General features: G+C 43.1%; 1 protein-coding gene across 4 annotated transcripts in view; it reads right to left on the bottom strand.

The window, feature by feature from the left end:
* Window positions 1-18,871, bottom strand: part of LOC131200527 (cytochrome P450 2J2-like) — a 71,014-nt gene extending 52,143 nt beyond the window's left edge. For 2 of the 4 annotated variants that reach the window (XM_058187400.1, XM_058187402.1), the window contains exons 1-6: window positions 18,468-18,871; window positions 12,453-12,615; window positions 8,761-8,910; window positions 8,388-8,548; window positions 4,975-5,151; window positions 3,362-3,503 (exon numbers count right to left, since the gene is read on the bottom strand). In XM_058187400.1, the coding sequence (XP_058043383.1) occupies window positions 3,362-3,503; window positions 4,975-5,151; window positions 8,388-8,548; window positions 8,761-8,910; window positions 12,453-12,615; window positions 18,468-18,635 (961 nt within the window). In that variant the 5' untranslated portion in view covers window positions 18,636-18,871. The remainder of the gene's footprint in view (window positions 1-3,361; window positions 3,504-4,974; window positions 5,152-8,387; window positions 8,549-8,760; window positions 8,911-12,452; window positions 12,616-18,467) is intronic. The other 2 variants (XM_058187399.1, XM_058187401.1) reach the window with 2 other exon arrangements.
* Window positions 18,872-21,397: the final 2,526 nt, after the last annotated feature.

The following is a 21,397-nucleotide window of genomic DNA, read 5'->3' as shown; positions in this document are numbered from 1 at the left end:
AATCTCTGACCTCTGATTTGGGACACATACTTCACTTTAAAGGCCACTGTTGAGTTCTTTCTTCCTGTCTCTGCCAGTGTGTCATTTTCTGGGCTGGCTTCAGCTCCAGTTCCAGCTCCGAGCTAACTCTTCACTACACCTCTATCAGCTTTCCACCCTCAGGACACACTCTTTGGCATGGCTCCCAGCCATGCAACCCGTTCAGACTGGCACTGGATCACACTCAGGGCCATCTCTCTACCTCCCACCAATCCCTTAGGAGTGTGGTGGCACATGCATTTAGAATGCTGGGTTGACAATTGCAAGCCTGTGTTTGAGACCTGAGTGCTGCTCAATGCTTGGGTGAGCTCCTGCCATTTGCTCCAGCTCTTGCTGATGTAGCAATTTGAAAGCATGCAAACATGAATAGATAAATAGTTGCCACTTTGGTCGGCTCGTTTAGGGGATATGAAAGGAGTCCCCAACTGGGCATCAATGATGACACTGGTTAATACTTTTAACCTGGAAGCACCTCGGTACTTCCAACATTTTACAACAATGAACAGTCCCTTGTCCTGGTCATGTCCCTCGGTACTTGAGACAATGGTCCTAGGTTGACTCTCCCTCTCCATCCCAAAAATTTGGCTAGCGGTCTTCACTGGTGGGCAGGGTGAAAATACAAGTCTCAGCTGCCTCCCGACTCCAGATCAGTCCCCTGTCTTTGCCAGGCCATCCTAGTTTGGTCCTGTTGTGTCTTGCCCGCTCTCACAGCAGCCGGGGCCTTCTTATCTGCTCCCGAACACGGAGGAATGTATGCCTCCCAGCCCCAGTCCTGGCTCCATGCCCAGACAAGCTGAAGAGGAGGGGGCACCTCCCGGTCCCAGCCCTGGCTCCATGCCCAAGCAGGCTGCAGAGGAGGAGCATCCTGCCCCAGCCCTGGCTCCATGCCCAGGCAACGGAGCAGCTAGACCCTCCCCTCCTCCACAGCATGTGAGCCTGTGGAAAGTTTATTTCCAACAGCTGCTGATTGGAGTGACCCTCGCATCAGAAGACTGGATAGGCGGAGGCAACAGAAGGAAGGGAGGGGCAGGCCTTAATGAGTGCTGAGTCATGGAGCCACACCCCATGGCCTATATAAAGGATCTGCTTTCTGGCAGTCTCTGAGTCAGGCAAAGTCGAACTTATCTTGCTGAAGTCACTTTCTGGTCTCCTGCCTGCTCTGAGGACTTTGCTAGGACTTTGGGCAGAGCTGCAGAGGCAAGCCTGATTCGGATTTCCCTGACTCGGCCGTCAGCGGAGGAGTGGGACACGACAGGTCCCTTCAGTCTCTGGACTCCAGTCAAGTAGCAGGGCAGGCAGTAGCAGGGCAGGAAGAAGGTAGGGTTAAGGGGAAGATCGAGGGCTTTGTTTGTTGCTCCAAGTGGTGAGGAATCCCCCACAATTTTCCTATCTTTTCTCTTCATGGCAGGGAGCCTTGCGTTGTGCACCTGGTTGCTCCCGCCATCATTTCCTATATTTATTATTGTTCTGAAATTTAGTCTTGTATATGCAATTTAGGCCAGAAACAAGTAACAAATCTGAAAACCATGGTAGATTTCTACGTTGAATGTGTGGAATGTTTCAGATTTGTATTGATTCCAGTTTTTGGTTCCTTGCTCAACATTTTATTGAGAATTCAAGGAAGGGTCTCTGTTTGTACATTCCTGGCTTTCCTTTAATGCTGCTAAGTTTAACTAAAAACGCTCTACTATTGACCTCACCCCATTCCTAAAAGGTCTATAAGGGGCGTGCATAAGAGCACAAATGTGCCTACCATTCCTGTCCTATTGTTTCCTTCCATTATATCCAATTAATATAGTTATCACATACATGCTCATATATATGCTTATATATTATATAGTTAGGGGGACGCGGTGGCTCAGGGGCTAGGATGTTTAGCTTGTCGATCGAAAGGTCGGCAGCTTAGCGGTTCGAATCCCTAGTGCTGCCATGTAATGGGGTGAGCTCCCGTTACTTGTCCCAGCTTCTGCCAACCTAGCAGTTTCGAAAGCATGTAAAAATGCAAGTAGAAAAAATAGGGACCACCTTGGTGGGAAGGTAACAGCGTTCCATGCGCCTTTGGCATAGAATCATGCCGGCCACATGACCACGGAGACGTCTTCGGATAGCGCTGGCTCTTCGGCTTTGAAACGAAGATGAGCACCGCCCCCTAGAGTCAGCAATGACTAGCAGGTATGTGCAAGGGGAACCTTTACCTTTATTATATAGTTATTTTCATGCTTATGCTTATATATAACACTACACTACTAACCAGAGCATATAAAACATTTGCTAGACCAATTCTAGAATACAGCTCGCCTGTCTGGAACCCTCACCACATTTCTGACATCAATACAGTTGAACGTGTCCAGAAATGTTTTACAAGAAGAGTTCTCCATTCTTCTGAAAACAACAAAATACCTTATACCACCAGACTTGAAATCCTAGGCTTAGAAAACTTGGAACTCCGTCGCCTTCGACAAGACCTAAGTTTAACTCATAGAATCATCTATTGTAATGTCCTTCCTGTTAAAGACTACTTCAGCTTTAAATGTAATAATACAAGAGCAACCAATAGATTTAAACTTAATGTTAACCTCTTTAATCTAGATTGCAGAAAATATGACTTCTGTAACAGAATCATCAGTGCTTAGAACACTTTAGCTGACTGTGGTCTCTTCCCATAATCCCAAAAGCTTTAACCAAAAACTTTCTAATATTGACCTCACCCCATTCCTAAGAGGACCATAAAGGGGATGTATAAGAGCACAAACGTGCCTACCGTTCCTGTCCTATTGTTTTTCTTTTTCTTCTTCCTATACATATATATGTTTATACGTCCTAATATTTACTCAGATATATGTTTATACGTCCTAATATTTACTCAGATATATGTTTATACGTCCTAATATTTACTCAGATATATGTTTATACGTCCTAATATTTACTCAGATATATGTTTATACGTCCTAATATTTACTCAGATATATGTTTATACGTCCTAATATTTACTCAGGTATATGTTTATACGTCCTAATATTTACTCAGATATATGTTTATATACTATATAATCTTTTTGTATGATACTTATATATATTGTTGTGACAAAATAAATAAATAAATAAATAAATAAATAAATAAATAAATAAATAAACCGTTGTGACAAATAAAAATAAAAAATAAAATAAAAAAGTTCATTCCCCTGCTTATAGGGTCAAGAATCCACATAGGAAAATTATTATGAAGAATAGGTTAAGTTCCTCATTCAATAGCTTAATATTTCAAATTCTTTCTTTGTATGTTCTGAGAATGGCACTTTTTCCCATTGCCAGATGTGTCTCACCTTGGATGTCAGAATGATTGGCCAAGAGGAGCAGAGCCCACATTATAGTAGTGAAGGTTGTCTCTGTTCCAGCACCAAAAAAATCAAAAATACACTGAGCCAAGTTGTCTTCATTGTAGGTAGAGTCGGGGTCTTTCGCTCTCTGATGTTTAAAATGGAGAATGAAAATTACAACAATTCTAAGAAGATTTTTGTCCTGAAGTCTCAACATCTTTTTTGTAATGGGGTGACCAAAACTCGATGCAGTATTCCAGGTTTGCTCTTACTAAGTATTTATAAAGTGGAACTAATACTTCATGTGATTTTGACTCTACGCCTCTGTTTATACAGCCAAGGATTTTATTAGCTTTTTTGGCGGCTGCCTCACATGTTTAACTCATGTTTAAATGATCGTCCACTAGGACTCCAAGGTCCCTCTCACGATGACTTTTATTTGAGCCAGGTTTTGCTTAATCTGTGCTTGAACCTTTGGTTTTTTTCCTGCCCAGGTGTAAAACCTTACTTTTCATATTTATGCATTTTTTAGTCTTTGATTTTTAACCATTCATTTGGTGATTATTTAAAGCAGGGGTAGTCAACCTCTTTATACCTACCGCCCACTTTTGTATCTCTGTTAGTAGTAAAATTTTCTAACCTCCCACCGGTTCCACAGTAATGCGCCATGTATCGTTGTCTGCGCATGCCTCTCGCACATCATGGGTCGGGTTTGGTGCGGGGGCGCCAGCTACCAGCTCTGCTTGTCTGTTACAGCTGGGTGGTGTGGGGGGAGATGCGCGAGCTATTCCGGGACGAGCCTCTTTTGTTTGCAGTCGCACTATAGCGCCATTTAGTTTCACTTAAGTAATGTGAACTAAACTTATGCGCGGGCGATACAAATAGTATATTTTCAGAAATTTAAATTGTCACGGGGTTTTTTAATGAAACCTAATGAAAATGTTTTTAAATAATGCTATGAAATTTTTTTTAAAAGTCAATTACATTTTTTTAAAAAAAGGAAAGTGCTTCAGTATCAGACAAAACCCCTACCACCCACCATGAAAGCTGGAACGCCCACTAGTGGGTGGTAGGGACCAGGTTGACTAACACTGTTCTATTGAATTGAAAGCCCCAGATACTGCATTAATATTACACTATACAGTGTGATAAGTGTAATAAGTATGTATTTAAATATGAATTAATCAAAAATCCCTGTTAATATAGTGAAGGATGTGTGTTTGTGTTTTTAATGAAGATGGCATTTAATTTCGTTGTATGATAAACAATGACAATAAAGTAAAGTAAACTAATTCTTTTTCTTCTTAATGGAATTTCTTTAGAAAAAAGGGGGAAAGAAGAGATAGGCAAACAGGAGAGGATGACAAGCAAAAATAATTCTAATTTCCCCACAAAGAACCTCTTTTGTTCAATGAAAGTTTAAGATTGCAGAGGCACAATATAGCTCTTATTTAGAAGCAATCTGAATTAAAATGGGTTAAATTCAGAATAGGAATTGAATGAAAAAGAAAAAAATTCTTGTTTTCAGTGAAAACAATTTCACTAGCCCCCTCCTGTTCGCTTATAGCCAGAAATGTAATAATTCCTTGACCATGTATTGAACTAAAATAAACCCATACCTTCTCCATCTGAAGAAGATAGTGATCAATGAAATCTTGTGGCTCATGCAGAGCGCTGGATTCCTTGTGTTTCTCTATTTCCTGCTTTGCAAAGGAAGTGATCACATCTATAGAAGCTAAGGCCTCCTTGTGAGGGCCTGGAAGGTAGGTCATTAATCGTGGCACCACAAAAAACAGCTAATAGAAATGGAAAAGGAAAAAATTATTTATTCCCCACTACAAATAAAGAAGGCTCTCAGAATCTCACAGTAATAGACTTAATAGCTATAGAAAAACACTACATTAAAATATGGCAAACCGTGCATGGTGTCGGACCTCAAAAGTCCTCCAGAAAAGCCATTTCCAAATTCTTCCAGAAAAGAATTACGTTAGAGACAGATCGATTATTATAAAGCTATTATAAAATTTGCTTATTCTCTCATTCTCTCCAGGAGCCTTTCTAAATATGGTTACCGAAAGCTAATGAAGCCATTCTTCAAAAAATCTGGATTCACACGACAAACTATTAATGAATTAACTACATGGATTGGATATTCTGTTTGCTAGATTTGCATAAGAGAATAACAGATCTGGGAGGTACCTTGGAGGCTTTCTAGTCTAACCCCCTTTTCAAGCCACGGTGTGGCTCAGGCTGTAAGAAGCCTGTTATTAAACACAGCTGCCTGCAATTACTGCAGGTTCAAGCCCCACCAGGTCCAAGGTTGACTCAGCCTTCCATCCTTTATAAGGTAGGTAAAATGAGGACCCAGATTGTTGGGGGGGCAATAAGTTGACTTTGTAAATATACAAATAGAATGAGACTATTGCCTTACACATTGTAAGCCGCCCTGAGTCTTCGGAGAAGGGCGGGATATAAATGTAAACAAAAAAAAAAAAAAGCAAGAGACTTTATCATTTCAGACAATTGTTGTCCAATCTCTTCTTTAAAACCACCAGTGTTGAAGCACCTGCAATCTCTTAAAGCAAGCCATTCCACTGCTTAATTGTTCTCCCTGTCAGGAAATATCTTCTCAGTTCTAGTTGCTTCTCTCCTTGATAAGTTTCCATCCATTGCTTCTTGACCTGCCTTCAGGGGCTTTGGAGAATAGCTTGACCTCCTCTTCTATGTGGCTGCCCCTTAGATATTGTAACACTGCTACCATGCACCACTACTCCTCATTTTCACAAGACTAGATATTGTTATGACCCAGGCCCAAGTAGGTAGTAGGAAACTCAGTCAGTGTAAAAACAAACAAACTTTATTAGAACAGCTGAGAATTAACTCATTCTCAGCATAGTTCAACTAAATTAAAGCAAATTCCTCCCAACACAATTCCTCAGTCCTATCATCAACCTTGGTCCAATTAGGCAAACTCACAAAGGCCTTTCTTGGCAAAAGTTCAGAAGACACCGATATGAAACCAATGCAACAAGACAAAGCTATCAATGTTGATTTCCGGCAAAGAGCTCAAATGCAGTTGATGGTCTTTTAAGCCTTATGGGAGGGGCCAATCATCTCTTGGCCCTACTCCCGAGTTGTCCTCTTTGCTTGAGCTGCTCTTGCCTTCTGGCAGCTCTTCTCATGCATGCATTAGAAACAGGCTCCTCCTGTTCCTCTGCCTCACTACTGTCAGCCTCTGGAGGCTCCGGAGTCCGCACCTCAATCCCTGATGGCCCTGGCCTCACCTCTGCCTCCAATGCAGAGCCCTCATCCAGGCCTTTCCCAGCCTCCAGGACTGGCCCACGCTCTTCCTCAGCCTCATCTCTGTCTGACTCAGTTGCCAGCTGCGCAGGCTGCTGGCGGACCACAATAGGTAAACCCAAGTCCTGCAGCTATTCTTCATATATTTTAGCCTCCTTCCTCCAATCATATTTGTTGCTCTTCTCTGCACACTTTCCAGAGTGTCAAGATCTTTTTTATATCATGGCGATATAAAACTGGATGCAATATTCCAAGTGTGGTCTTACCAAGGCCTTGTAAAGCGGTACTAACCCTTCATGTGATTTTGATCTTATCCCTCTGTTAATGCGGCCTAGGACTGCACTGGCTTTTTTGGTGGCTTCAGCAGAAGAAGTTCTGGATGGAAGCCATGGATTTAAAAAAGGGCCTCTGTGGCTCAGACTGCTAATGCAGTCTGTTATTAACAGCAGCTGCCTGCAATTACTGCAGGTTCTAGTTCCACTAGGCCCAAGGTTGACTCAGCCTTCCATCCTTTATAAGGTAGGTAAAATGAGGACCCAGATTGTTGGGGGCAATAAGTTGATTTTGTATATAAATATACAAATAGGATGAAGACTATTGCTTGACATAGTGTAAGCCGCCCTGAGTCTTCGGAGAAGGACGGGATATAAATGCAAATAAAAAAAAAATCAGAATGAAGCAGATGTTGGTTTGGTATTAGGAAAAAATTGTAAAAACTGTTCAATGACGGACTGACCCAGGACGTGGTGACCATCTTTTCTAGAACTGTTTAAACATGGGATGGACAGCTAACTGCTGATGATACTGAAATAATGGATTCCTTCATTGGCAGAACCACTTTGGTACAGCGGTTAATGCACAAATCTAGAAACTGAGGTCTAGTCCCAAGTCAAGCACTCAGTCAGTTGGGTGGCGCTGAGCCAGTCTCTCTCTCTCAGACCCTCGGAAGTGGGCAATGGCAACTCACTTCCAAAATCTTGACAAGAAAACTGCAAAGACTTGTCCAGGCTACTGGGGATAATAGTACAAAAGATGATTGTTAGGAAATTGTTATTGCCCAACTGGTTGGTCAGGAAATATATAAACCAACATTGTGTGTTTATAGCTAAAAGTATTATGTAGCTTTAAAAACTGTGTTGCATCATCATGTAGCCTGATTGGCTGAGCCCTGTAGCCAATGTACTTAAAGAAAGCTGAATTATGGTTTGTTTGAACATTACACCATTTTACCTGCTGATATGCTGTAACTCTATATTTGATCTCTATGCACGATCATGGCTTGATCATGGGCATTTATTGCTTCTTTAGTATTTATTGACTGTTTTTATATTGAACGTTGTTCTTGAATGAAACTAAAGAAGATCTGTTTTATTGTATTTTTCTACAACTGATAAGAAGACTTTATATTTGAAAAATATCCCTGGAATGATCTTTGTCTCACTTTAAATGTGTATGACTTGGATGGGTTTTTGAACTATAATTTTGCTTTTTCCCTAAAAGTAAAATATTATCAAAACCCAGTTTGTTTGTATGTCAAAAGTTATTATCCACAATCATTCTCAGTCGCTTTCATGTGTAAACTCAAAGGGTAATCTGCTCAATAACACGCAACATCGGTTGTGAGATAAGACTATCCTTAACAACGTTTTCCAAGGCTTCCTCCATGAAGTCCATTCATGATTACATGAAAATACTGATGGAAACAGTCTCTTTAATAGAAAACATGACTCACCATATGATAAAAGCTACCAGAGAATTTCACAAGAGTTTCAAGGGCTCGAATTAACTTCTGGAAGTTTTCATCTTCAGGAGCAAACTGATGCCCAAAACTCAAAGCACATATGACATTAGAAACTGCATTTATTACTGGAATTGAAGGGTCAAAGGGCTGTCCTGCAAATGAAGATATTTCATAATGTATTACTGAAGAACAGAACTTCTACAGGATGAAAAAAAAATTATTGGGAACTCTATCAATTGTTTCAAAAATGTAAAAAAAAATTCCTATCAAATACCCGTATCAAATACACATTTCTTGTTCAAAATACACAGAATGGAAAAAAATGTCTGCAGACAGTCTTGAGCCATGACCCCAAATTACATACCTTTTGTTTGTCTAAGGACCTCCATCAGAGTCTGAGCTGCATCTTCTATTTGATGCTCAATGCTTTTCTTCCCCAGGCCCAGCTTCCGCAAAGAAGTGATACCAATATGTCGCTGCTGTTTCCAGGTGTGGCCATTGGAGAAAATAATTCCTAAAGGCATCAGCAGACAATGATAAATGATTCCTGAGAACATCCATGGTTTTTTTTTTAAAAAAAACAACAACAGTAAGGTCTAGTTCACGGGTAGTCAACCTTTTTATACCTACCGCCCACTTTTGTATCTCTGTTAGTAGTAAAATTTTCTAACCGCCCACCACTTCCACGGTAATGCACCATGTATCGTCGTCTGCGCATGCCTCTCGAGTATCGTGGATTGGGTTTGGGGGAGCGGGGTGCCGTTACCAGCTCTGCTTGTCTGTTACAGCTGGGTGGTGTGGGGGGAGATGCGCGAGCTATTCTGGGACGAGGCTCTTTTGTTTGCAGTCGCACTCTAGCACCATTTAGTTTCACTTACGTAACGTGAACTAAACTTAGGCGCGGGCGATACAAATAGTATATTTTCATAAATTTAAATTGTCATGGGGAATTTTATGAAAACCTAATGAAAATGTTTTCAAATAACGCTATGAATTTTTTTTAAAAAGTCAATTAAATTAAAAAAAAAGGAAAGTGCTTCAGTATCGGACAAAACCCCTACCGCCCACCATGAAAGCTGGAACGCCCACTAGTGGGCGGTAGGGACCAGGTTGACTACCACTGGTCTAGTTCTTGCCAAACATCTCTCTGATGCCAAACTTTTGTGCAACCTTGCCATTTTGTAAGATTTCGCTATGCTATTTTTTTTATTATAAAAACATTTATTCATTTTGGGAGTCACATGGACACCAGGAGAGTCATGTGGTATGGTGACCACAGATGCAATGCTTGCCAACCTCTGTCTTATACAATGGACATCAAAAGCTTTTCAGACCTATTTGTTTCATCTTGCTGGACTGGCTTAATTTTTAAACTTTTAAATTGATTTATTCGGGTTTTTAAATTTTAATGATTTTATAGGGTGCAATTGTATTTTAGCTTGGTCAATTGAATAAGTTTTTTATGGGTAATTTTTAATATTGTATGAGTTTGTTTTTTGTATTTTAACTGGCTGTTCACCGCCCTGAGTCCTTCGGGAGAAGGGCGGTCTATAAATTAAAATATTATTATTATTATTATAGATGATGTAAACGTTCAGGTAGGAGAACATACGTTATAGGCACAAGAGACAGAATATTCTCGGATGTGGCATTTGTAACTTCCTCCTAAAAAATTGAAACCAACCAGCGAAAATGCCTTTTTCATTCACCAAGTTTTATCAAGTTAGTAATAAAGAAGAATATTTGTAGCTCAAGGTTGAAATGAGGGGTTTTTTGATGTTCTCTGAGCTTGGTTGTTTTCTTGCAGCTGTTTCATTACCCAAACTAGATAATATTAATTGTTATCTTGGTTTCAGGTAAGAAAATTAAAGCTGCTGATTTTTTTTTAATTTGCATTTATATCCCGCCCTTCTCCGAAGACTCAGGGTGGCTTACACTATGTCAAGCAATAGTCTTCATCCATTTGTATATTATATACAAAGTCAACTTTTATTGCCCCCAACAATCTGGGTCCTCATTTTACCTACCTTATAAAGGATGGAAGGCTGAGTCAACCTTGGGCCTGGTGGGACTTGAACCTGCAGTAATTGCAAGCAAGCTGCTGTTAATAACAGACTGCATTAATCTGTTGAGCCACCAGAGGACGAAATTTATTCCAATTTCGGAGAATTTATTATCTTAGAATAGATGTCAATTAAATCTAATTCTTATGCATAGAAAGTACTGAAAGCTGATGGATCTGTATGTGGGTAGTTAAAATGAAATCAGTGCCTTTAGGTGAATTGACCATATAGAGAGAATTGATGAAAATCCAATCTGGAGAAAGTGGCAAAATTTGAAGGAAAAGGCAAAATTTGAAAAAAAAAGGGGTAAAATATGAAACAAAGAAAAGGACTGAAGAGGTAAGGGAAGATTGAGAAAGTTTTTGTTGAACTCTTTTACAAGAAGAGTTCTCCATTCCTCTGAAAACAACAAAATACCTTATCCCACCAGACTTGAAATCCTAGGCTTAGAAAACTTGGAACTCCGTCGCCTTCGACAAGACCTAAGTTTAGCTCACAGAATCATCTATTGTAATGTCCTTCCTGTCAAAGACTACTTCAGCTTTAATTGCAATAATACAAGGGCAACCAATAGATTTAAACTTAATGTAAACCGCTTTAATCTAGATTGCAGAAAATACGACTTCTGCAACAGAATCATCAGTGCTTGGAATACTTTACCTGACTCTGTGGTCTCTTCCCATAATCCTAACAGCTTTAACCAAAAACTTTCTACTATTGACCTCACCCCATTCCTAAGAGGACCATAAGGGGCGTGCATAAGCGCACAAACGTGCCTACCGTTCCTGTCCTATTGTTTTTCTTTTCTTCTTCCTATATATGTTTATATGTGTATATACTATATAATCTTTTTGTATGATGTTGTGACAAAATAAATAAATAAAATAAAATAAAATAAATAAATAAATGAATGGGGATGATGAGAGCCTGAAAAAACAAGTAGATATTTAGTGAAAAAGAAGTCATATCTAAGTCAACGTATGAATGTAATCGACAAGATAAAATGCAATTGAGGCATATAATAATTTATTGTAAACTGGGATTACAGGAATATTTCTTTTGCTTGTCTCATGACTTAAATTGTTTTGTTAACTATCCCTTACTTCCCTCTCCCTCCCATTTTCTGCATATTAACTTACAGATGACCCCCACCCTGTTAAAGACCTTGGAGTTTTCATATCCAATGATCTAAGTGCCAAAGCCCACTGCAACTACATCGCAAAAAAGGCTTTAAGAGTTGTAAACCTAATCTTACGTAGCTTCTTCTCCAGAAACACTACACTACTAACCAGAGCTTATAAAACATTTGCTAGACCAATTCTAGAATACAGCTCACCTGTCTGGAACCCACACCACATTTCAGACATCAATACAATTGAACGTGTCCAGAAATATTTTACAAGAAGAGTTCTCCACTCCTCTGAATACAGCAAAATACCTTATGCCACCAGACTTGAAATCCTGGGTTTAGAAAACTTAGAACTCCGCCGCCTTCGACAGGACCTGTGTTTAACTCATAGAATCATCTATTGCTTCAATCACAACAATACAAGAGCAAACAATAGATTTAAACTTAATATTAACTGCTTCAATCTTGATTGCAGAAAATATGTCTTTTGTAACAGAGTTATTAATATTTGGAATATGCTACCTGACTCTGTGGTCTCTTCTCAAAATCCCCAAAGCTTCAGCAAAAAATTGTCTACTATTGACCTCACCCTATTCCTAAGAGATCTGTAAGGGGCGTGCATAAGAGCACAAGCGTGCCTACCGTTCCTGTCCTATTGTTTCCTTTCGTTATATCCAATTAATATAGTTATTGCATACTTACGCTCATATATATGCTTATATATTATAGAGTTATTTTCATGCTTATGCTTATATATACTGTTGCGACAAAATAAATAAATGAAATAAATAAATAAATATTGTTCACACAAATTGTAACCATGCGATGGTGTTTTAGATACAATTCCTTTCTATTTGCACTTACCCCTTTCTTTCCCTAAAGCAGTGAAGAAAGCATCATCCGGTCGATCGGAGAATTCTTCTGGGAAGCTCATCATTCCTTCTTTCACAGCTTTGAATCCAGACAGCACGACTACAAAGTGATGTCCAAGCCACATGGAGTATATATTTCCATATTGTTTTACAGGCTGCCAAGTGAAACAAAGTTGAGAAATGTTACAATCAAATAGAACAGATTATTTATATGCCACTTACAGCTCGGGTTGTTCATTCGTTTCTTTTGATCTATGTGGCGCCCATACTCGGTTGTCTTGTAACTCAAGTATGACTTTGGACCGGTTGCTTTTATGATTTGCCCTGCTAGCCAACTTGGGCCGTCCCCATAGTTGCGGGCCCACATCGCCTATGCCCATTTCTCTGTTTTTCCAGTTCCCCTTGTAACCCTCTGGTGTGTAATGGGATTCAAACGGTCAAGTGGGCACCGGAGCTTCCGTCCCATCAATAATTCGGCGCTTCTGCCTGTAGCAGTGCTGGGGTTCTATGCTGAACGGCCAGAAAGAAATCTATCTTTGTTTGCCAGTCACCTGGCTTGAGCCTGACAATGCCTCTTAGCGCCCGGACGGAACGCCTGCAAGGCCATTCGACGCAGGGTGGAAAGGCGCAGAGAGGGCATGTCGGATGCCCTCCTCTGCCAAGTATTCCTCAAACTGGGCTGCCGTGAATTGCGGGCGTTATCGGATACTAGCGTGGCAACCCGTGGGTTGCAAATAGGTGGCGAGGGCTGCGATTACTGCCTCGGCTGTCATGGATCTCATGAGAATGATTTCCAACCATTTAGAAAGCGTCGACTACCACTAGGAAGGTTTGGCCATGGAAAGGGCCAGCAAAATCAATGTGGATTCTTGACCAGGGCCCTTGGGGTTTTTCCCATTCCTGACTGGGGCCGTTGGGGTAGAGGTCTGGACTCTTGGCAAGCCTGGCATTTCCTACCCTCTCAGCAATTTCTGAGTCCATGGCCACCACACATAGCTTCGCTAGCCCCTTCATCCTTACGATCCCTGGGTGACCTCGTGGAGGAGGTCCAATACCTTTCCTCAATTTCTCCGGGATCACCACTGATCACCCCATAGCAGGCACCCCTTGAGCCGAGTTCCCACGTTTTTTACAAATTTTAAACTGCTCGCCCGCGCGGGCCGCCACCTCTTGTACCCAACCGAGTACAGTCTCAAAATAATGTCCCGGTATGATGCCCGAGCCACCTCCTTAGATGTGACTGGGCCAGAGTCCAAAGAGTCAATTAGCAGGATGGGCGCCCCGAGTGGGGTCTCGATCGCCCCTGGTAGTGGGCATCTGCTTAAGCGCCCGCATGCCCCACTTCTTTCCTGGTCGATGCTGCAGCTTGTAGAATAAGCGGCTAAGATAGTCCATCGGGTCAATCGTGGCGAAAGTGCCACAGGCGTTGGTCGCCAGCCAGTATCCTAACAGCGGTCTATGGTCAGTAACAATTTCAAGTCTCCCAAAACATATTCGTGAAACTTTTTACCCTGACACAATTGCTAGCGCTTCCTTATCTAACTGGCTATAGTTCCTCTCTGTGGAGGACATCGTTCTGGAGTAGAAGGTTATAGGGGCTTCTGTGCCATTTGGAAGTCTGTGGCTGAGCACAGCCCCCACCCCGTAAGGGGAGGCATCGCAAACCAGTACTAATGGCAATGAGCTATGATACTGGATCAGCAGGCTATCGCTCGAGAGTAGGTTTTTTACTGCTTCGAAAGCCCTAGCTTCCGACTTTCCCCAAGACCAAACAGTATTCTTTCCCAGAAGCTTATGCAGCGGTTCAGCAACGGTCGCCTTGTTTTTTAAAAAAACCGCGTAAAAATTCACTAGCCCCAGGAATGCCTGTAGCTCTGTTTTGTTTTTGGGCGCTGGAGCCTTTCTGATTGCCTTGACCTTGCTCTCAGTGGGGTGAATTCCTTTCTTGTCTATTCGGTAGCCCAAGAACTCGACGGATTCTACCCCATCTGGCATTTGTTCACTTTAACCTTTAGTCCGCTGACCGAAAATGCCCAGAACTTTTCTCAAGCTCCCCCAATTCCTCTAAATTTTCGGCTGATATCAATACATCATCGAAGTAGGGGACTACCCCTGGGAGCCCTTGCAGAAGTCGTTCCATTAAATTTTGGAACAGCCCCGGTGCCACACTCACCCCAAATTGTAATCGGGTACACTTGAAAGCACCTCTGTGAGTTACAATCGTTTGGGCTTCGGCTGTGTTGGCGTCTACGGGCAGTTGTTGATAGGCTTGAGCCAAGTCTAACTTTGCAAAGACTTGCCCTTGCCCCAACGAGTGCAGCAAGTGTTGCACCACGGGAACCGGGTAAGCGCTTTTCTGTAAGGCTTTGTTTAACGTCGCCTTGTAGTCAGCGCAGATTCTAACTGACCCATCTGGTTTTACTGGGGTGACGATTGGCGTCTCCCACTTTGCGTGATCGACTGGCACCAGAATCCCCTGATTTATGAGCTTATCTATCTCCTTGTCAATCTTAGGTTTAAGGGCAAAAGGGACTCTCCTTGCCTTTAACCTAATGGGGGCTACCTGGGGGTCTAAGTTGAAGGAAATAGGGGTCCCCTTGTACTTGCCCAGGCAGTCCTTGAAGACATCTTGAACTCGTTCATGAGTGTGTCTTTAGGTTACAGTCACTTCTGTAGATGCCAGTCACTCCCATGCCCAATGCACGGAACCAGTCTAGTCCCAACAAACTAGGCAGGGTCCCTTCGACGATCGTGATGGGCAGGGTCTTCTTGTGTGGTCCGTACTCGACTCGGACAGAGGTGGTCCCTCGAACAGGGATGCGATTCCCTTGGTAGTCGTGGACTCGTAGCCGTTGTGTTTGCAGGTGGCGCTTTGCGACTGATGGCAACGCTTTCGCCAAAGTGTCCCAGGACATGATGGTGATCGCTGACCCGGTGTCCACTTCTAGTCGGCATGGCACTCCTTCTATTTTGGGCTTGGTGAAGATCTTCTTCTCCACCCGGGTTGTGGCGCGGACTATGATCACCGTCGTTTGATTCGAGTTCGTGCCTTTTTTGTTTGAGCCAATCACGGGCCGCCTTGCCGATCCCACGCTCTGATTGGCCGATTTGAATTTTCGGCGGGAAGGTTGGGGAGCTCGACAGACTTGAGCTAGGTGCCCCTTCTTCTCGCACCGCCGACATGTAGCGTCCTTGAACTTGCAGTGTTGACGCTGGTGTTGACCTCCGCAACTTCCGCATTCGTCCCGGTCTTCTTTGCCGCGTTTCTCGGTTCGACAAACCCCTTCCTCATCCTCACCGTCGGATTCGGTCTGGACCTCTTCTTGGTGTACCGGGGTTGATTTTGTGCTCGCCTTCGGTGTGAGTGGCTGTTGCAGGGTCTCCGCCGCTTGGGTGGACATTTCATGCGCTCTGGCTTCGTCCAGGGCGTTTGCCAGCGTTAGATTGCTTTTTGATAGCAGTCGCCTCCGCAAACGCATGTCTCTGACCCCCCGGATGAGTTGCTCCAGCAGCGCCTCATCCAGGTCTCGGTACCCACAGTCTTTGGAGGCTTTCCGCAGGGCGGCCATGTAGTCACCGATGGATTCTCCTCTAGCTGTCGGGCGCCTCCAAATTCAAAACGCCGACGATTTGGACGGCGTTGGCGCGAAATGGTTTTTAGCAGGGTTTGCAGAGTTTGCCACGATACCGATTGTACGGCGTTGGCTCTGCCAGGGCTTCGCGATGTCGATGACCTCGGACCGCAGTGGCTCAAGAAGTATGCCCTTTGCGGTTGTCTGGAACTCCTTGCAGTTCGTTTGCTTCTAGGAAGCTTTCAAACGGGTCATGTACGTTCCCCATTTCTCTCTGGCTGGGTCAAACGGCGCGGGCGGAGTGTAACTGGCCATCTCCGCGTTTCTGCCCTGGGTTTGCTGGGTTCGGTTCTTCCGTGCTTCAGCTCGGTTCTGGTGCTCCTTAGCCTCGAGATCCCACCCTCGTCACCAGTGTTAAGTTCGGGAAGTAACGAGGCTGGAGACCAGGGTAGTGACAACAGCTCTTTAATATAGGGTGAACCCAGCAACCTGGCTGGGGAAAAACCTCTCCTTATATACTGTTTAACCGGCGGCTTCAACCAATCAGCAACGTGCTTGTTTCCCGCCAAAACATTTAAAGATACATAACACTAGGTTAATACATTTGTCTATAGTTGTGATACAGAGGAAATAATTGAGAATGTTTTTATATCATCATCAATATCTTCATTTAACGACTCCATAATCCCTTGTAGGGTAGAATCTGGGCAAATGAATGGAGCTAGCCGAGTTTTTATGGCCGGATGCCCTTCCTGTCACCAATGTGGCATTTTTGTTCAGCAGATATATTCTCAGTGTGGGCAGAGAGAGAAATATCTGCCTCCATCTAGGATCGAACTCACAGCCTCCTCATTGTGAGGCGAGAGCTCCACCTCTAGGCCACCGCACCGCTCCTGAGAATTATTTTATATATTGTTGGTTAATTATTTAGAATAAAATACCTTACGAAAATAATCTTCATGAAGCCAAAACCCATAAGTCACAAGATCCCAGTGAGAGGTAGAGCCGATGTCTTTGAGTCCAAAGTTGTCTCAGGAAGAAGAGAATCAGCAGAGCAAACAGCAAAAAACAAAATACAAAATTGTCCCTATTGCCATCAGTTGGTTTTTTTTCTTTGATGCTCATTGATAGAACCGGAGATGGTTGTATCATTTCGTCTCATTCTTTTAACTTTTCTTCCTCTTTTATGTACTCTATTCAGCCCTGTTATTTCATAGTGCTCTGTGAAACAGCTTTAAGCAAGTCTTACCTGAATATTCTGGTATGAGGAGGAAAATGAGCCAAGTGACGGCAATTTGGCAGTTCAAATCACACCAGGCTCAATTTTTACTCAGCCTTCCATCCTTCCGAGGTGGGTAAAATGAGGGCCCAGATTGTTGGGGTCAATAGGCTGACTCTGTAAACCGCTTAGAGAGGGCCGTGAAAATATTTACAGATCCCTCACATCCAGGACATAAACTGTTTCAACTCCTACCCTCAAAACGACGCTATAGAGCACTGCACACCAGAACAACTAGACACAAGAACAGTTTTTTCCCGAAGGCCATCACTCTGCTAAACAAATAATTCCCTCAACACTGTCAGACTATTTACTGAATCTGCACTACTATTAATCGTTTCATAGTTCCCATCACCAATCTCTTTCCACTTATGACTGTATGACTGTAACTTTGTTGCTGGCAATCCTTATGATTTATATTGATATATTGTCCATCATCTGTGTTGTAAATGTTGTACCTTGATGAAGGTATCTTTTCTTTTATGTACACTGAGAACATATGCACCAAGACAAATTCCTTGTGTGTCCAATCACACTTGGCCAATAAAAATTCTATTCTATTCTATTCTATTCTATTCTATTCTGTTCTGTTCTGTTCTGTTCTGTTCTGTTCTGTTCTGTTCTATTCTAAAGCACTGTGAAGCGGTATATAATTCTAAGAGCTATTGCTATTGTTAAAATAACTAACCCAGTGTCATCACTAGCACTTGAAGAAATGTATTCCTCATTGTATTTTACTTGATTAATACAGTACATTTGTCTATAATGTTGTCATAAAGAAAACAAGTGAGAATTATCTTGCGTATTACTGGTTAGAATTAAATACCTTAATTTGTCTATAATGTTGTCATAAAGAAAACAAGTGAGAATTATCTTGGGTAATTACTTTGCGTAATACTTTGGCCACCTAATGAGAAAGAAGGACTCACTGGAGAAGAGCCGAATGCTGGGAAAGATGGAGGGCAAAAGAAGAAGGGGACGGCAGAGAATGAGGTGGCTGGATGGAGTCACTGAAGCAGTAGGCATGAGTTTAAATGGACTCCAGAGGATGGTAGAGGACAGGAAGGCCTGGAGGAATGTTGTCCATGGAGTCGCGATGGGTCGGACACAACTTCGCAAGTAACAACAAAAACAAATACTGGTTAGAATTAAATACCTTAAGGAAGTAATCTTCACTGAGCCAAAGCCCAGTTGTCAAGGCAGATCCAATGAGAGGTAGAGCCAAAGGACCAGGAGGCAAATGTCTTCGGGACCAGAGTTGTTTCAGAAAGAGAATCAGCAGAGCAAGCAACAAAAAACACAAAAATATCCACGTCACCAACATTTTCCTGCTTTTTCTTTGATGCTCACTGGTGGATCTGAAGATGGCTGTATCCTTTTGTCTGATGCTTTTTTCTTTTCTTCCTCTTTTATATAGTCCATTGATGGGAAACTAATAGCAGCATGTCTTTTGATGATCTGTCTCATTAGTGATGGAACTTGGTCAAGAAGATACTATCACATTAATTCGGGTTAATGAGGTTGCCTCTGACCATGTGCCACACAAATAACAGAGGAAGAGTTTTTTAAAAAACACATTCAAGGGCTGCGTAATCCATTTTGTCCCAAACATTGACAGCATGCCAAAATTATTTTAAACTCATATCGTACCACGTGTCCATGAAATCTATCTGAATATAAAGGAGAATCTTGTTGGGCCAGAGAGATATTATCTAGTTTAGGATTATGTCTCATGCATACTCACGTAAGCCCAGCATTGGGACCTTATCATTAAAAAAAACACCTCACTCAACTTTGCTTACAAATAAGGGAACGTCTTCATGAAGGTCTTCGTACTGCTGAGAACCATCTCTGGTTGCTCTGCAGCCTTTTGCAACTAAAATAAGTGGAATCGTCATGCTAATAAGGAGAGCTGTCGTAATAGATTGTCCAACAATTGCTATTAATAGAAAGGTGTCCTTAATCCAAGCAGCAAATTATAGGTAGAGAGCTATAAGTGTTTAGAAATACCAATTTAAAAATGATGTCACCACTCCAACTGCCTATTGACCCATTACCACTTCAGTAGTTGGATGGGAACTTAGAAGGTTCATTCAGATTCTATGTCCAGCAAGTCACCTAGGGAACATTTTCTATCCCCTAAATCAGTGGTTACCAACTGGTGGTGCGTGGACCACTGGTGGTCCTCGAGAAAATTTTGGTGGTCCACAGATAAATTATTTGCATTTTTTTCTATTGCACTAAACCAGGGGTCCTCAAACTACAGCCCCTGAGATGGATACGTGCAATGAATGTTTGTGTTGCTGAAGAGAGTCTCCCCCTTCGGGGTCTTCTGGTGTGGGTCGGAGGGGGGCAGAAATTCTGACTTGGGGTCTGCTTCAGCCTCCTGGAGAAGGGCTTTGGGTGAAGGCTGGAGGGAAGCGTCACTGGTGGCGAAGAGCCGGAGGGCCTTGTTCCAGTGGGACTGCATCATGGCCTGGAACTGGCTGACCATCTCAGCCCACTGAGCCTCCAGCGCCTGCACCTGGCCTTCTATTCCTGCAGGTCTTCCCTCTGCTTGGAAAGCATATGCTGCTAGTCCTCAGTGAGGTGCTTCCGCTGAGCCCCCTTCTTGGCCAGGTCCAATTTGAACTAAGCCAGCTGCTTTGGCAACTCTTTCTCGTGGTGGCTGCTTAGCTCCAACAACTGCTTCCTGTTGGGGCCCTAAGGAGCCCACGTGGGCAGGCGAGAAGAGGCTGGGAGGGGAGGGGCGAGTAGAGGCATTCCTCAACGTGAGTGACATAGAGTTGGCCACACCCACCAAATCACATGACCACCTAGCCACACCCACTCAGCCGGACATTAGGCAGATCATATTAGTGGTCCGCAGGATTTAAAATTATGAAGTTAATGGTCCCTGAGGACTGAAAGGTTGTGGACCCCTCCCCTAAATTATTGAAATGTCACTTTCATTGGTGGACTCCATTATCAGCAAGGTTATTTACCCATATAAATAATTCCTGGCAAATTCCGCCTGGTGGGGAGCTCTCTATTGTGGTCCCCATTGAGCAAAAGTGAGATAAGGAAGATCCTTCAAATTATAGAACTCACTGTTATCATAGCAAAATTGTAGGCCAAATGTCTTTGATACAAGAATTGCCCAAAGAGCAAACCCAAAGAGCAAACTGGGTTTAGGTTTGGTCACCTCATCATTGATAATGGTGTTTCATTTTATGTCATCTAATGGAAAAGCATACAGTTAAGAGTAGACAGATGTTTATAACTTTTATCTACCTCAGTGCAACATTTGATTCAATAAAGAGGGACCTTCTTTGGAAGAAACCTATGTATCTTATGCAACGCACGGTCCGTGGCCAATAAGGCCCCCCTAATACACGATCTTATCCAGGGTGGCGCTGCGGATCTTATAGGCGTTACGGAGACCTGGTTGGGCACTGAAGGGGGCGTGCCCCTGGTCGAAATGTGCCCACCGGGTTTCCGTGCATTCCATCAGCCGAGGGCCCAGGGTAGGGGTGGGGGGGTGGCGGTTGCTATTAAAGAGAGTCTAGAGCCGAGGGAGACCACTGTACCTCAGATCGCCGGGTGTGAATCCCTCTTTGTGAGATGGGGTCATCGGTGTCAGATGGGCTTGCTGGTCACGTACCTGGCTCCTTGCTGCGTGACAGCTGCCCTGCCCGAGCTCCTGGAGGTGCTTGCCGGGGTGGCAGTGGAGACCCCCAGACTTTTAGTCATGGGGGACTTTAACTTGCCATCGGCCGGCTCGTCATCGACAGTGGCTCGGGAGTTCATGGCTTCCATGACGGCCTTGGACCTGACTCAAGTAGTGGATGGCCCCACTCACATCGGGGTAGGCACTCTGGATCTTATTTTTATCTCTGGTCAGTGGTTGAAGGATCTGGATTTGAGAGATGTAGTCATAGAACCTTTGTCATGGTCAGATCACTCTCTCCTTCGCCTGGACTTTCTGACCGCCACTCAACACCGCAGGGAGACGGAGCCACAACGTTCCGGACGGAGCTTGGGCCACTTCCTGAGGGTCTGGCTCACGGCACGGCAGAGGAACTAGCCGCAGCCTGGCAACGGGCT

The sequence above is a fragment of the Ahaetulla prasina genome, chromosome 6, assembly GCF_028640845.1.
Source record: "Ahaetulla prasina isolate Xishuangbanna chromosome 6, ASM2864084v1, whole genome shotgun sequence".
Lineage (NCBI taxonomy): Eukaryota > Metazoa > Chordata > Lepidosauria > Squamata > Colubridae > Ahaetulla > Ahaetulla prasina.
The sequence above is the reverse complement of the archived record's forward strand: the minus strand, read 5'-3'. Positions and strand labels throughout refer to the sequence as shown.